This window comes from Coregonus lavaretus (genome assembly GCF_964263955.1).
Source record: "Coregonus lavaretus genome assembly, contig: HAP1_SCAFFOLD_5235, whole genome shotgun sequence".
Classification (NCBI taxonomy): domain Eukaryota; kingdom Metazoa; phylum Chordata; class Actinopteri; order Salmoniformes; family Salmonidae; genus Coregonus; species Coregonus lavaretus.
The window spans coordinates 20,001-37,500 of NW_028164562.1; the positions used below are offsets into that span (position 1 = coordinate 20,001).

Consider the following 17,500-nt stretch of genomic DNA (forward strand, 5'->3'; position numbering starts at 1 on the left):
ACTAACTGTAAGTCGCTCTGGATAAGAGCGTCTGCTAAATGACTAAAATTTAACTGTAAATTATTATTAGGAGCTCTCTCTCAGCCAGCTGCCTCTGAAGGGCCAGATATCAGGGGAGTGTTTAGCAGGGGTGGGGGGGCAATGCAAATAGTCCGGGTAGCCATTTTATTAGCTGTTTATGAGTCTTATGGCTTGGGGGTGGAAGCTGTTAAGAAGCCTTTTGGACCTAGACTTGGCGCTCTGGTACCGCTTGCAGTGCGGTAGCAGAGAGAACAGTCTATGACTGGGGTGGCTGGAGTCTTTGACAATTTTTAGGGCCTTCCTCTGACACCGCCTGGTATAGAGGTCCTGGATAGCAGGAAGCTTGGCCCCAGTGATGTACTGGGCCGTACGCACTACCCTCTGTAGTGCCTTGCGGTCGGATGCCGAGCAGTTGCCATACCAGGCGGTGATGCAACCAGTCAGGATGCTCTCGATGGTGCAGCTGTAGAACCTTTTGAGGATCTGAGGACCAATGCCAAATCTTTTCAGTCTCCTGAGGGGGAATAGGCTTTGTCATGCCCTCTTCATGACTGTCTTGGTGTGTTTGGACCATGATAGTTTGTTGGTGATGTGGACACCAAGGAACTTGAAGCTCTCAACCTGCTCCACTACATCCCCGTCGATGAGAATGGGGGCGTGCTCACTCCTCTTTTTTTTCCTGTAGTCCACAATCATCTCCTTTGTCTTGATCACGTTGAGGGAGAGGTTGTTATCCTGGCACCACACGGCCAGGTCTCTGACCTCCTCCCTATAGGCTGTCTCATCGTTGTCGGTGATCAGGCCTACCACTGTTGTGTCGTCTGCAAACTTAATGATGGTGTTGGAGTCGTGCCTGGCCATGCAGTCATGGGTGAACAGGGAGTACAGGAGGGGACTGAGCACGCACCCCTGAGGGGCCCTCGTGTGGAGGGCCCCTCAGGGGTGCGTGGCAGATGTGTTATTACCTACCCTTACCACCTTGGGGGCGGCCCGTCAGGAAGTCCAGGATCCAGTTGCATAGGGAGGTGTTTAGTCCCAGGGTCCTTAGCTTAGTGATAAGCTTTGAGGGCACTATGGTGTTGAACGCTGAGCTGTAGTCAATGAATAGCATTCTCACGTAGGTGTTCCTCTTGTCCAGGTGGGAAAGGGCAGTGTGGAGTGCAATAGAGATTGCATCATCTGTGGATCTGTTGGGGCGGTATGCAAATTGGAGTGGGTCTAGGGTTTCTGGGATAATGGTGTTGATGTGAGCCATGACCAGCCTTAATTCATCACCAGGCAGTGTTCAATGTGGAATTGTTAATCCTTTTAGAAAATTCAAAAAGAACTGGCATAATAAACCAAATGGAAACGTCTGTAGGCCTAAATCGAAAAGACATATTTTGTTTTTGAAATCCTGAAGGAATTGTCTTCAACGCGCCAAATGATCACTCTTTGAGAGTAACTGTTTCAGAAGCGAGATGCGCATCACTTCACACGACAACTTTTTTCATTTGAAAAAATATTCTGCTATATTTTATTCAGTTATATTACATCATGTTTTTGCTATAAAATAGTTGTGTCTTGAGTTGACTGTGATAAGGGCTCGGGAAATAAGAGCGTCTTGTCTGTTAAATTAACAAAACAAGGCTATGCCATTGCACAGCCACAGGCTTCTACAAGCAAGTTCCTCTGGTGAGGTTACGGCCTTTTGAAGATTGTGTTCCAGGAGATAATATAACCAGTTGAAGTTATGTTTTCAATAAATTAATCTTAAAGCTACAATATGTAACTTTCTAGGCGACCCAACCAAATGCACATAGAAATGTAAGTTATAGATTTGTCATTCCTGTTGAAGGCAAGTCTAAGAAGCGGTAGATCTGTTCTATCTGTGCTATTTCTATGCTTCCCGTTCTGAACTTTAGTTTTTTCCTTCTTTTACTTTTGGTTTTGCGCACCATCTTCAAACAGTATACAATATTTTTGGTTATGGAAAAATATATTTCAGGTGGTACAATGATTCTCTATACAATGACTGTTTGTTTTGTCGCAAAAACTGAAATTAGGCGAACTATTACAATTTTATCAACCAGAAAATTGGCAGAGCAATTTCTGCATAGTGCATCTTTAAATGGCAATCATTTATTTATTGACTGAATATATATGAGGCAATTTAGCAATTAGGATTGTTATCTGTTATGATAAATTAGGCATTGATGTGCGCTGTTGGCATATAGGTACACTACCAGTCAAAAGTTTGGACACACCTACTCATTCAAGGGTTTTTCTTTATTTTTACTATTTTCTACATTGTGGAATAATAGTGAAGACATCAAAACTATTAAACAACACATATGGAATCATGTGGTAACCAAAAAAGTGTTAAACAAATCAAAATATATTTTATATTTGAGATTCTTCAAATAGCCACCCTTTGCCTTGATGACAGCTTTGCACACTCTTGGCATTCTCTCAACCAGCTTCATGAGGTAGTCACCTGGAATGTATTTTAATTAACAGGTGTGCCTTCTTAAAAGTTAATTTGTGGAATTTATTTCCTTCTTAACGCGTTTGAACCAATCAGTTGTGTTGTGACAAGGTAGGGGGGGGGGGTATACAGAAGATAGCCCTATTTGGTAAAAGACCAAATCCATATTATGGCAAGAACAGCTCAAATAAGCAAAGAGGAACGACAGTCCATCATTACTTTAAGACATGAAGGTCAGTAAATACTGAAAATGTCAAGAATTTTGAAAGGTTCTTAATGTGCAGTCGCAAAAACAATCAAGCACTATGATGAAACTGGCTCTCATGAGGACTGCTACAGGAATGGAAGACCCAGAGTTACCTCTGCTGCAGAGGATAAGTTCATTAGAGTTACCAGCCTCAGAAATTGCAGCCCAAATAAATGCTTCACAGAGTTCCGGTAACAGACACATCTCAACATCAACTGTTCGGCGGAGACTGTGTGAATCAGGCCTTCATGGTCGAATTGCTGCAAAGAAACCACTACTAAAGGACACCAATAATAAGAAGAGACCTGCTTGGGCCAAGAAACACAAACAATGGACATTACACCAGTGGAAATGTGTCCTTTGGTCTGGAGTCCAAATCTTAGATTTTCGGTTCAAACTGCTGTGTCTTTGTGAGACGTGGTGTGGGTGAACGGATGATCTCCGCATGTGTAGTTCCCACCATAAAGCATGGAGGAGGAGGTGTTATGGTGTGGGGGTGCTTTTCTGGTGACACTGTCTGTGATTTATTTAGAATTCAAGGCACCCTTAACCAGCATGGCTACCACAGCATTTTGCAGTGATACGCCATCCAATCTGGTTTGGGCTTAGTGGGACTATCATTTGTTTTTCAACAGGACAATGACCCAACACACCTCCAGGGCTATTTTACCAAGAAGGAGAGTGATGGAGTGCTGCATCAGATGACCTGGCCTCCACAATCCCCCGACCTCAACCCAATTGAGATGGTTTGGGATGAGTCGGACGGCAGAGTGAAGGAAAAGCAGCCAACAAGTGCTCAGCATATGTGGGAACTTTTTCAAGACTGTTGGAAAAGCATTCCAGGTGAAGCTGGTTTAGAGAATGCCAAGAGTGTGCAAAGCTGTCATCAAGGCAAAGGGTGGCTATTTGAAGAATCTCAAATATAAAATATATTTACACTTTTTTGGTTACTACATGATTCCATAAGTGTTATTTCATAGTTTTGATGTCTTCACTATTATTCTACAATGTAAAAAATAGTTCAAATAAAGAAAAACCCTTGAATGGAAGTAGGTGTGTCCAAACTTTTGACTGGTACTGTAAATGTGCACATATTTTTTTTCCAGTGCGGTCCTTGCCCTTGTGTTCTAAAAATAGATATTTTCCCCATTCAGAGTATTCAACAACAACAAAAATTTGAGATCTCAAACAGTAAAAATAAAATAAAATGCCCATCCCTACTGGTGGTGTTCTTACAGTCCTCCATTGTCAAGAGATATCTACTACAAGACCATGGTGCTTGTCTACGGAGCTGTGAGGGGAACGGCACCTCCTTACCTTCAGGCTCTGATCAGACCCTACACCCAAACGAGGGCACTACGTTCATCCACCGCTGGCCTGCTGGCCCCCCTACCTCTACAGAAGCACAGTTCCTTGCTCAGCCCAGTCAAAGCTATTCGCTGCTCTGGCACCCCAATGGTGGAACAAGCTCCCTCACGACGCCAGGACAGCAGAGTCACTGACCACCTTCCAGAGACATTTGAAACCCTACCTCTTTAAGGAATACCTGGAATAGTATAACAGTAATCCTTCTACACCCCCCCCTCCCCCAGTGGTGGTTGTCCCACTGGCTATCCTAAGTTGAATGCACCAATTTGTAAGTCGCTCTGGGTAAGAGCGTCTGCTAAATGACTTAAATGTAAAAATTGAAGCGTCAAGTCTGACAACCTTTTGGCCCTAATTCTAGTGCTCTAACATTGAAGTCTCCTCTGTCCTCTACTCCATCTCCATCTCTCCCCAGGTGTTCATCATTAATCTTCTCAGGGACAGCAAGTACTATCACTTCCGCCCCGTCATGGACACTTACATCCAGAAGCACTTTGCTGGAGCATTGGCTTACAAGTGAGTTTCCCAGTATGTCTGGTATCTGTCTTTTATCTGTCTTGTATCTATTTAACCCATATTTTACCAGGTAAGTTGACTGAGAACACATTCTAATTTACAGCAACGACCTGGGGAATATTTAAAGGGGAGAGGAATGAGCCAACTGGAAGCTGGGTATGATTAGGTGGCCAGATTGAGAATTTAGCCAGGACACCGGGGTTAACACCCCTACTCTTACGATAGGTGCTATGGGATCTTTAGTGATCACAGAGAGTCAGGACACCTGTTTAACATCCCATCTGAAAGACAGCACCCTACACAGGGCAATGCCCCCAATCACTGCCCTGGGGCAATGTCCCCAATCACTGCCCTGGGGCAATGTCCCCAATTACTGCCCTGGGGCAATGTCCCCAATTACTGCCCTGGGGCATTGGGATGTTTTTCTAGACCAGAGGAAAGACTGCCTCCTACTGGCCCTCCAACACCACTTCCAGCAGCATCTGGTCTCCCATACAGGACCAACCCTGCTTAACTTCAGAGGAAAGTCAGCAGTGGGATGCAGGGTGGTATGCTGGGTGGTATGCTGGGTGGTATGCAGGGTGGTATGCTGGGTGGTATGCTGGGTGGTATGCAGGGTGGTATGCTGGGTGGTATGCAGGGTGGTATGCTGGGTGGTATGCTGGGTGGTATGCAGGGTGGTATGCAGGGTGGTATGCTGGGTTGTATGCTGGGTGGTATGCAGGGTGGTATGCTGGGTGGTATGCTGGGTGGTATGCTGTACCTTCCCAAGTTAGAAACGGTCAAAGTTCAATCCTTAGTAACATACTTGTGTAATTTCATTGAAGGATGACGTGACTACTAAATGAAGACCCCCTCACAGTTGCTGATGTATGTTTTCATGAAACTTCTTTGTATTTGTCTTGCACTTTCTCCAGAGAGTTGATCCGCTGTCTGAAGTGGTACATGGACCGTTCTGCAGAGGTGGTGAGACAGGACCACATCCAGGAGGCCATGAGGGTAAGAGAACTGGAAGTGACCATAGACATGAGAATATGTTTTGAGTTGGGGGTGCTGAGAATGTCCTTGACCATGTCTGTGACCAGAAAAAAACTCTATGCCCTGGTTACATAAATCACAAGGCTTTTAATTATTTTTTCCTGGTTGTGAAAAAAACTGGTCAGAAAAAAAATCATTACATTAAAGTTGCAATACCAGTACAGTACAGTGTAACATCTACAGTCATATCGAATGCGTTTGGGAGACAAGTTAGTTGAATAAAATATGAATAAAGCTTACTCACTGCTTTATTTAAATATAAAAGTTTCCTGTGTAAATAATAGATTGTATGCACATGATTTTTAAAAAAATGGATGACTGTTTGTACCACCATACAGTCCTTAGAAAGCTTGTCTGGCTGTATCGATGTCTGTCTATATCTCTGGCCCTTCTCAAACCTTTATGTCTGAACACTATCATGGTTGACTGAATACTGTTTTATTTATTTTAAAAAGTATCACACCTTTTAAAAGTTTCTATGCCATTGTTTCCCTCAGTAGACTGAAACCCCAACATGTTTTTCATATTCATCTTAATAAAAGGAATTATTTTTTGACATAAAGAAAGGCACGTTGTTTACAGAACCTTGATTTCCAGCTTTCGCATGTGAACAAGGCTTGGAAGTGTGGCATTGTGAGACTAACATTTCTATGTCCTGGTGTCTCTCCTTTCCTCTGCCTGAGCCCAAATCTCACCCTCAGACCTTCAGGATGTCCTCTTCGGTCTAATGGTGAAGACGTTAGGTTGGCAAGAGGCTTCGATCCAACCAGTTACACTTTGTTAACATATCTCCTCTCCCCCCCTCCCCCTTTACCCCAGGCTCTGGAGTACCTGTTGAAGTTCATCGTCCAGTCTCGGATCCTGTACTCCCGTGCTACCTGTGGTATGGAGGAAGAACAGTTCAGGGCAAGCATCCAAGAGCTCTTCCAGTCCATCCGCTTTGTCCTCAGTCTGGACAGCCGCAGCTCCGAGACACTCATCTTCACACAGGTCAGTGGCCTGCACACACAACCCCAGAGGTGTCAACACTCTGACACACAGCAGGGTTGGGAGACTTACACTGACCCCACCTCCAGTCTAATAATATAATAGTAATAGTCAGTAGCCGTAGCCACGGCTAAATGTTGTTAAGATGCTAACCGTTGTACTGTTCTTCAGCTGGCCCCAATCAAAGATAACAATATTGTGTGTTTGTTTGTTCTCTTCTGGAGCCAAAGTTTGACGACTTCATTCTCCCACCAGGACCAGGAAGTGAAGAGAGATTCTGAGAGTCGACAACATAATCAATTTATGTCGTCGATACATCCATCCATGACTTCACTTTTTACTCTCTTTTCAGCTCTGCAGCTGAAAAGTGTTCATTTTCAAATCTACTGTAGTTAGTAGAATCCTTGTGCTATTTGAATTGCTTTACAATCTAAAGTAGTTAGAATCCCTTTGCTACAGTATTTCAGCTGCTTCAATTAGTCTAATGTTCTTTATATGCCTCCTTTGCCCCTGCTTTGTGTACTGCATATGTTACCTCCTCCTCCTCCTGTCCCCCACCTCCTCCTCCTTCTCATGTCCCCCTCCTCCGGGACCCTCCCTGGCCCCTGACTGTCCTGTTACCCCTGGTCAGACCCCTCAGGTCCCCCAGCCTGCCTCTGGACAGGGACAGCCCCCAGGCCCCATCAGCTGTACTCAGGCCTGGAGCTCCAACGCTCCTCGCCCCTCTCCTGTCTCAGTAAGTAACTGTAGCCAATGGGCGTCCTCTGCCAAGTTCCGCCCCGCTCACTCTGGCATCAAGCACCTACCCAACCAACCAACTAACCTCCCAACCAACCTTCCAACCAACCTCCCAACCAGCCTCCCAACCAACCAACCAACATCCCAACCAACCTTCCAACCAACCTTCCAACCAACCTCCCAACCAGCCTCCCAACCAACCAACCAACATCCCAACCAGCCTCCCAACCAACCAACCAACATCCCAACCAGCCTCCCAACCAACCAACCAACATCCCAACCAGCCTCCCAGCCAACCTTCCAACCAACCTCCCAACCAGCCTCCCAACCAACCTTCCAACCAGCCTCCCAACCAACCAACCAACATCCCAACCAACCAGCCTCCCAACCAACCTTCCAACCAACCTCCCAACCAGCCTCCCAACCAACCAACCAAAATCCCAACCAACCAAAATCCCAACCAACCAGCCTCCCAACCAACCTTCCAACCACCTCCCAACCAGCCTCCCAACCAACCTTCCAACCAACCTCCCAACCAGCCTCCCAACCAACCTCCCAACCAGCCTCCCAACCAACCTTCCAACCAACCTTCCAACCAGCCTCCCAACCAACCAACCATCCAACCAGCCTCCCAACCAACCAACCACCAACCTCTTTTATAAACAGCAAGAAACTGAAACAACCGCCATCCAAGCTGTGCGCAGAATAAATATCAGCCCGCGCAGAGAAGCACGAGATTGAACTTCACTCAACTTTCTAGAACTTTCCCTGTTAGTTAACACTATCAACGTTTCCCTTTACTGTGGGAATTGTGATTGAATCAACACAATATTAGCCACTTTCAATATAACTTACCGAAACAAAACCAATTATGCCATTCACTTCGAACTGGACTGTGTTTACAGCATAAGCGGTCATGAGTAGACGTGCTTGTTTTGAGATCAAAGCGAGAACTGTGTGTAGCCACCTGTGCACATTTGTTCATATCCTTTGCTAGTTAGTGAGTTAATAGCCCAGATATAGATAATTTGTAGTCAGCAATGTGGGAGTGATTGCTTCCAACAAGAGCACAAAACGTTTGCATTTCTAGACATCGTTGAAAAGTGAGTCAGGTAAAGAGCTTTCTTTTTGTCTTAAAGGGGCAGTGTTGTATTTTGAGACAGGTTTGAATAAGCTAAGTAGCCAATAGGCAGAGGGTAGCATAATTTGTCTGATTCTCTGTAATAATGGTATGGGAATAATGATGCATTTAATTTTGTAAAGTGGTTTCTTGCATCGAACAACACAACATTTTCAGTCAACTCCTTGTCTGAAGGACAAGTGGATAACCAGGTTAATGTCAAGCCCTGCATGTTTTTTTTCTCAAAGGTCTCATGGAATGTAGGCCTACATTGAACACCACACATTGGCTGCTACTGTAGGCTGAATGATAGAACAGCTATTCCCATGTTAAAATGTTGTGGGATGCATTTTCTCAGTTGTTTTTAATGGTAGGTACTCTGGTACAATGTTCAAATATGCGCTCAGCAGACCTGAAATTTGCTCAGTGTCCAAAAACATTAGAGGGAACATTGATCCCCACCAATTATCCTACCCCTTCCCAAATCACTAACCCATTTTACAAACAACCTCTCAACCAATCGACCTACCTCCTCCCCAAATCATCCCCTTTTACAAATGACCTCTCACCCAATCCACCTACCTCCTCCCCAAATCACCACCCCCTTCTGCAAACTACAAGAAATAAACAACCTACCTCTTGACCGACCCCCAACCAAGTCACCAATCAACCTCCCAACCAAGTCACCAATCAACCTCCCAACCAAGTCACCAATCAACCACCCAACCAACTCACCGATCAACCTCCCAACCAACTCACCGATCAACCTCCCAACCAACTCACCGATCAACCTCCCAACCAACTCACCGATCAACCTCCCAACCAACTCACCGATCAACCTCCCAACCAACTCACCGATCAACCTCCCAACCAACTCACCGATCAACCTCCCAACCAACTCACGATCAACCTCCCAACCAACTCACCGATCAACCTCCCAACCAACTCACCGATCAACCTCCCAACCAACTCACCGATCAACCTCCCAACCAACTCACCGATCAACCTCCCAACCAACTCACCGATCAACCTCCCAACCAACTCACCGATCAACCTCCCAACCAACTCACCAATCAACTCCCCAAGCAACTCAACAATCAATCTCCCAACCAACTCACCAATCAACCTCCCAACCAAAATGAAGCCTTACAGATGTATTTGGTTTGCCTCCTTTGTGTTTTAATAAACCCTACAAACTATTTTCCTACTCTTAGATCATGTCATGTCTTCCCTCGAGTCATGACTCTATGTAATGACTCTGTGTAATGACTCTGTGTAATGGCTCTGTATAATGACTCTGTATAATGACTCTGTGATATCTGCCGTGCTTGGAGATCCTCACAACTTTTCCAGGACTGTCTTTGTGTCATTTGGACGGTTGATTCATGGTATCTAGGAGCAAGAGGATCAATAATAGCATCTATGAACGGGGAATCTCTTATTATTTCTGATAGGATATCCTTCAATTTCGATCTCGTAGTTTGTTGCTTCTAGGGACATGCAACCACCTTCACTGGCCTGGCAGTCTGTCTCACACCCCCAAATCACCCACAACACATCCCTGAGTGTGGTCACTCTCTCCCCTCCCTATCTCTCCTCCCTCTCACAGCCTCCCTCTGTTTCTCCCCCCACCCCTAGGCGGCGCTACTGAACTCGTTCCCGGCCATCTTTGACGAGCTGCTTCAGATGTTTACGGTCCAGGAGGTGGCAGAGTTCGTACGTGGCACACTGGGCAGCATGCCAAGCACCGTACACATCGGACAGTCCATGGACGTGGTCAAACTGCAGTCCATCGCTCGCACCGTCGACAGCCGCCTCTTCTCCTTCCCAGGTATTTACCACTTGGATGACATTATGAAAACTCAGACGTATGACCACTTTGATGCATTACACCAGTTTTTTGTTCAGTTTCGGGTTGTTTTACTTATAATATATAATATATAATATGTAAAAAGATCCACATGGATGAAATACAAAAGGTTAACTGTTGTATAGGTCAATTATAGGTCAATTCTCTAAAAAATGTCCTCTCTCCTTCTCTCTCCCTCTCTGTGTATCTCTCTCAGAGTCTCGTAGGATCCTGCTTCCTGTGGTCCTACATCACATCCACCTCCACCTGAGACAGCAGAAAGAGCTGCTCATCTGTTCTGGCATCCTCAGCAGTATCTTCTCCATCATCAAGACCAGCTCTGTGGTATACTACTCTAGTCTATCTTCTCCATCATCTAGACCAGCTCTCTGGTAAACTACTCTAGTCTATCTTCTCCATCATCTAGACCAGCTCTCTGGTAAACTACTCTGTACCATACAAACAGGACACATATAATTACACAGCCTTCCGTCAGGTTCTAGCATGATTAACGGACATTGGTCAGGCCTCCTTGTGGATGAGCATGAACACACCGTTCCAACTGTGTCAAAGCAATCCTGACTCTCAATCACATTCAGGAAGGCTATAGATCCATATGAATATATTGCTTTACTGGCTTATAATGGTACAATGCACCGGATGATGACATCCTCTATATGGTATGATATACTGTACTTTGTGGTCACCGAGGGGGAATTTGACTTGGACAATGAAAGAGCCATCTAAGAGTTGGAGTGCAGATGTTCTTCATGTACAGTGGGATTCCTGTGGTTTTCCAAGAGGTCTTCTTCATGTACAGTAGGATAGGATTCCTGTGGTCTTCCATGAGGTCTTCTTCATGTACAGTGGGATTCCTGTGGTCTTCCAAGAGGTCTTCTTCATGTACAGTAGGATAGGATTCCTGTGGTCTTCCAAGAGGTCTTCTTCATGTACAGTGGGATTCCTGTGGTCTTCCAAGAGGTCTTCTTCATGTACAGTAGGATTCCTGTGGTCTTCCAAGAGGTCTTCTTCATGTACAGTAGGATTCCTGTGGTCTTCCAAGAGGTCTTCTTCATGTACAGTGGGATTCCTGTGGTCTTCCAAGAGGTCTTCTTCATGTACAGTAGGTTTCCTGTGGTCTTCCAAGAGGTCTTCTTCAGGTACAGTGGGATTCCTGTGGTCTTCCAAGAGGTCTTCTTCATGTACAGTGGGATTCCTGTGGTCTTCCAAGAGGTCTTCTTCATGTACAGTGGGATTTCCTGTGGTCTTCCAAGAGGTCTTCTTCATGTACAGTGGGATTCCTGTGGTCTTCCAAGAGGTCTTCTTCATGTACAGTGGGATTCCTGTGGTCTTCCAAGAGGTCTTCTTCATGTACAGTGGGATTCCTGTGGTCTTCCAAGAGGTCTTCTTCATGTACAGTAGGATTCCTGTGGTCTTCCAAGAGGTCTTCTTCATGTACAGTAGGATTCCTGTGGTCTTCCAAGAGGTCTTCTTCATGTACAGTAGGATTTCCTGTGGTCTTCCAAGAGGTCTTCTTCATGTACAGTAGGATTCCTGTGGTCTTCCAAGAGGTCTTCTTCATGTACAGTGGGATTCCTGTGGTCTTCCAAGAGGTCTTCTTCATGTACAGTGGGATTCCTGTGGTCTTCCAAGAGGTCTTCTTCATGTACAGTGGGATTCCTGTGGTCTTCCAAGAGGTCTTCTTCATGTACAGTAGGATTCCTGTGGTCTTCCAAGAGGTCTTCTTCATGTACAGTAGGATTTCCTGTGGTCTTCCAAGAGGTCTTCTTCATGTACAGTGGGATTCCTGTGGTCTTCCAAGAGGTCTTCTTCATGTACAGTGGGATTCCTGTGGTCTTCCAAGAGGTCTTCTTCATGTACAGTGGGATTCCTGTGGTCTTCCAAGAGGTCTTCTTCATGTACAGTGGGATTCCTGTGGTCTTCCAAGAGGTCTTCTTCATGTACAGTGGGATTCCTGTGGTCTTCCAAGAGGTCTTCTTCATGTACAGTAGGATTCCTGTGGTCTTCCAAGAGGTCTTCTACATGTACAGTAGGATTCCTGTGGTCTTCCAAGAGGTCTTCTTCATGTACAGTAGGTTTCCTGTGGTCTTCTTCGCCCCTGGAGAGGGTACCCATTGATTTCCCATTTATTCATATCTCCCTCTAGGACACCCCGGTGCCAGAGGAGGTAGAGATGATGGTGGAGTCTCTCCTGGATGTGCTGCTCCAGACCCTGCTGGCCATCATGACCAAGTCTCAGTCTCAGGAGGCGGTAAGGGGCCATCGCTGCCCACAGTGCACGGCTGAGATCACTGTTAGTAACTAACAATCTGCTTCTACTATCCGTCTACTTCGTCCTCCTCTCCTCTACTCTCCTAACTTCACCTCTCTCTCTTTCATCAACCTAGTCCTACTCATCTCTATCCTGTCTCTGCGTGTTTCCCCCCTCTCCTCCCCCACTCCTGTCTCTGTGTGTTTCCCCCTCACCTCCCCCACTCCTGTCTCTGTCTCTGCGTGGTTCCCCCTCTCCTCCCCCACTCCTGTCTCTGTGTGTTTCCCCCTCTCCTCCCCCACTCCTGTCTCTGTCTCTGCGTGGTTCCCCCTCTCCTCCCCCACTCCTGTCTCTGCATGTTCCCCCCTCACCTCCCCCACTCCTGTCTCTGCGTGTTTCCCCCCTCTCCTCCCCCACTCCTGTCTCTGCGTGTTTCCCCCTCACCTCCCCCACTCCTGTCTCTGCGTGTTTCCCCCCTCTCCTCCCCCACTCCTGTCTCTGCGTGTTTCCCCCCTCTCCTCCCCCACTCCTGTCTCTGCGTGTTTCCCCCCTCTCCTCCCCCACTCCTGTCTCTGCGTGTTTCCCCCCTCTCCTCCCCCACTCCTGTCTCTGCGTGTTTCCCCCCTCTCCTCCCCCACTCCTGTCTCTGCGTGTTTCCCCCCTCTCCTCCCCCACTCCTGTCTCTGCGTGTTTCCCCCCTCTCCTCCCCCACTCCTGTCTCTGCGTGTTTCCCCCCTCACCTTATTCATTATGTCCCTTTACTCCTTCAGCAGTTTGTAGCTTGTCTGTTAGACGTGTTTTTCAGAGGAATCAAGTTAAGTAAAAGATTGTCTCTCAGTAGAGGAGTATGAGACCCAAAGCTATTTTGTTTAACGTACATTTATTTGTTTAATATTTTATTTTTATTTTTTTTATTTCACCTTTATTTAACCAGGTAAACCAGTTGAGAACAAGTTCTCATTTACAACTGCGACCTGGCCAAGATAAAGCATAGCAGTGCGATAAAAACAAACACAGAGTTACATATGGGGTAAAACAAAACAAAGTCAAAAATACAACAGAAATACATATAATATACAGTGTGTAAATTTAGCAAGTTATGGAGGTAGGCAATAAAATAGGCTATAGTGCAAAATAATTACAATTAGTATTAACACTGGAATGATAGATGTGCAAGAGATGATGTGCAAATAGAGATACTGGGGTACAAATGAGCAAAATAGATAACAATATAGGGATGAGGTAGTTGGGCGGGCTAATTTCAGATGGGCTGTGTACAGGTGCAGTGATCGGTAAGGTGCTCTGACAACTGATGCTTAAAGTTAGTGAGGGAGATAAGTGTCTCCAGCTTCAGAGATTTTTGCAATTTGTTCCAGTCATTGGCAGCAGAGAACTGGAAGGAATTGCGGCCAAAGGAGGTGTTGGCTTTGGGGATGACCAGTGAGATATACCCGCTGGAGCGCAGACTACGGGTGGGTGTTGCTATGGTGACCAATGAGCTAAGATAAGGCGGGGATTTGCCTAGCAGTGATTTATAGATGGCCTGGAGCCAGTGGGTTTGGCGACGAATATGTAGTGAGGACCAGCCAACAAGAGCGTACAGGTCACAGTGGTGGGTATTATATGGGGCTTTGGAGACAAAACGGATGGCACTGTGATAGACTACATCCAATTTGCTGAGTAGAGTGTTGGAGGCTATTTTGTAAATGACATCGCCGAAGTCAAGGATCGGTAGGATAGTCAGTTTTACGAGGGCATGTTTGGCAGCATGAGTGAAGGAGGCTTTGTTGCGAAATAGGAAACCGATTCTAGATTTAACTTTGGATTGGAGATTCTTAATGTGAGTCTGGAAGGAGAGTTTACAGTCTAACCAGACACCTAGATATTTGTAGTTGTCCACATACTCTAGGTCAGACCCGTCGAGAGTAGTGATTCTAGTCGGGTGGGCGGGTGCAAGCAGCGTTCGGTTGAAGAGCATGCATTTAGTTTTACTAGTGTTTAAGAGCAGTTGGAGGCTACTGAAGGAGTGTTGTATGGAATTGAAGCTCGTTTGGAGGTTTGTTAACACAGTGTCCAATGAAGGGCCAGATGTATACAAAATGGTGTCGTCTGCGTAGAGGTGGATCTGAGAGTCACCGGCAGCAAGAGCGACGTCATTGATATACACAGAGAAAAGAGTCGGCCCAAGAATTGAACCCTGTGGCACCCCCATAGAGACTGCCATAGGTCCAGACAACAGGCCCTCCGATTTGACACATTGAACTCTATCTGAGAAGTAGTTGGTGAACCAGGCGAGGCAGTCATTTGAGAAACCAAGGCTATTTAGTCTGCCAATAAGAATGCGGTGGTTGACAGAATCGAAAGCCTTGGCCAGGTCAATGAAAACGGCTGCACAGTACTGTCTATTATCGATCGCGGTTATAATATCGTTTAGGACCTTGAGCGTGGCTGAAGTGCACCCATGACCAGCTCGGAAACCGGATTGCATAGCGGAGAAGGTACGGTGGGATTCGGAATGGTCGGTGATCTGTTTGTTGACTTGGCTTTCAAAAACTTTTGAAAGGCAGGGCAGGATGGATATGGGTCTGTAACAGTTTGGATCTAGAGTGTCACCCCCTTTGAAGAGGGGGATGACCGCGGCAGCTTTCCAATCTCTGGGGATCTCAGACGTTACGAAAGAGAGGTTGAACAGGCTAGTAATAGGGGTTGCGACAATTTCGGCGGCTAGTTTTAGAAAGAAAGGGTCCAGATTGTCTAGCCCAGATGATTTGTAGGGGTCCAGATTTTGCAGCTCTTTTAGAACATCAGCTGTCTGGATTTGTGTGAAGGAGAAGCGGTGGGGGCATGGGCAAGTTGCAGCGGAGGGTGCAGAGCTGGTGGCCGGGGTAGTGGTAGCCAGGTGGAAAGCATGGCCAGCCGTAGCAAAATGCTTGTTGAAATTCTCGATTATTGTAGATTTATCGGTGGTGATAGTGTTTCCTAGCCTCAGTGCAGTGGGCAGCTGGGAGGAAGTGCTCTTATTTTCCATGGACTTTACAGTGTCCCAAAACGTTTTGGAGTTAGTGCTACAGGATGCAAATTTCTGTTTGAAAAAGTTAGCCTTTGCTTTCCTAACTGCTTGTGTATATTGGTTCCTAACTTCCCTGAAAAGTTGCATATCGCGGGGGCTATTTGATGCTAATGCAGTACGCCACAGGATGTTTTTGTGCTGGTCAAGGGCAGTCAAGTCTGAGGAGAACCAGGGGCTATATCTGTTCTTAGTTCTGTATTTTTTGAATGGGGCATGTCTATTTAAGATTGAGAGGAAATTACTTTTAAAGAACAACCAGGCATCCTCTACTGACGGAATGAAATCTATATCCATCCAGGATACCTGGGCCAGGTCAATTAGGAAGGCCTGCTCGCTGAAGTGTTTTTGGGAGCGTTTGACAGTGATGAGGGGTGGTCGTTTGACCGCGGACCCGTTACGGACGCAGGCAATAAGGCAGTGATCGCTGAGATCCTGGTTGAAGACAGCGGAGGTGTATTTAGAGGGTAAGTTAGTCAGGATGATATCTATGAGGGTACCCATGTTTACGGATTTAGGGTTGTACCTGGTAGGTTCGTTGATAATTTGTGTGAGATTGAGGGCATCTAGTTTAGATTGTAGGATGGCCGGGGTGTTAAGCATATCCCAATTTAGGTCACCAAGCAGTACGAACTCTGAGGATAGATGGGGGGCAATCAATTCACATATGGTGTCCAGGGCACAGCTGGGGGCTGAGGGGGGTCTGTAGCAAGCGGCAACAGTGAGAGATTTATTTCTGGAAAGGTGGATTTTTAGAAGTAAAAGCTTAAACTGTTTGGGCACAGACCTGGATAGTATGATGGAGCTCTGCAGGCTATCTCTACAGTAGATTGCAACTCCACCCCCTTTGGCAGTTCTATCTAAATGGAAAATGTTATAGTTGGGGATGGAAATTTCAGAATTTTTGGTGGCCTTCCTAAGCCAGGATTCAGACACTGCTAGAACATCAGGGTTGGCGGAGTGTGCTAACGCAGTGAATAACTCAAACTTAGGAAGGAGGCTTCTGATATGTATGTCCAGAAAACCAATACTTTTACGGTTACAGAAGTCAACAAATGATAGCTCCTGGGGAGTAGGAGTGATACTGGGGGCTGCAGGGCCTGGGTTAGCCTCTACATCACCAGAGGAACAGAGGAGGACTAGAATAAGGATACGACTAAAGGCTTTAAGAACTGGTCTTCTAGTGCGTTGGGTACATAGAATAAAGGGGGCAGTTCTCCGGGCGTTGTAGAAAAGATTCAGGGCATTATGTACAGAAAAGGATATGGAAGGATATGAGTACAGTTCAGGTAACCCTAAGCGTTGGGTAACAATGAAAGAGATAGCGTCATTGGAGGCATCGATTGAGCCGGTCTTGGCGTGTATGGGGGGTGGAACAAAGGAACTATATGAGGTAGTTTGAGAGGGACTAGGGGTTCTACAGTTAAATTGTATAATAAGAACTAACCCAAACAGCAATAGGCAAGGCATAATTGACATGGGAGAGAGGCATAAAGCAGTCACAGGTGTTATTAGAGAGAGCTAAGACACAACTGGAAATAGCGATAACGTTTGGGCTAAGACTAAACAGAATAAACAGGACAGGGTACCGTGTAAAGGAACAGTCCAGCAGGCATCAGCTGTGCAGCTGAGTGATCATAAGGTCCAGTGAACAGCAATATGTGAGTCCGAGAGCAGTTCAAATTGGTGCTTCAGCACAGCTAGCAGGGAGCACAGTTGTAGTTTGCGTGTGCTATTGGGCCGGGGCTGGCAGATGGATCTTCGTGGTCGTCGCAACGGGAAGCCTGTTGAAACCACATCAGACTATTTAGTC

The 17,500-nt window shown here is 46.1% G+C and overlaps 1 protein-coding gene across 1 annotated transcript in view; it reads left to right on the top strand.

Annotated features, from left to right (window-relative positions):
• Nucleotides 1-17,500, top strand: part of LOC311116900 (dedicator of cytokinesis protein 3-like) — a gene marked incomplete at its 3' end in the record, with an annotated part of 34,579 nt that overhangs the window by 15,894 nt on the left and 1,185 nt on the right. The window contains exons 9-14 of the mRNA XM_084191924.1: nucleotides 4,516-4,616; nucleotides 5,534-5,615; nucleotides 6,474-6,644; nucleotides 10,138-10,330; nucleotides 10,566-10,693; nucleotides 12,516-12,662. Coding sequence (XP_084048050.1) covers nucleotides 4,516-4,616; nucleotides 5,534-5,615; nucleotides 6,474-6,644; nucleotides 10,138-10,330; nucleotides 10,566-10,693; nucleotides 12,516-12,662 — 822 coding nt within the window. The remainder of the gene's footprint in view (nucleotides 1-4,515; nucleotides 4,617-5,533; nucleotides 5,616-6,473; nucleotides 6,645-10,137; nucleotides 10,331-10,565; nucleotides 10,694-12,515; nucleotides 12,663-17,500) is intronic.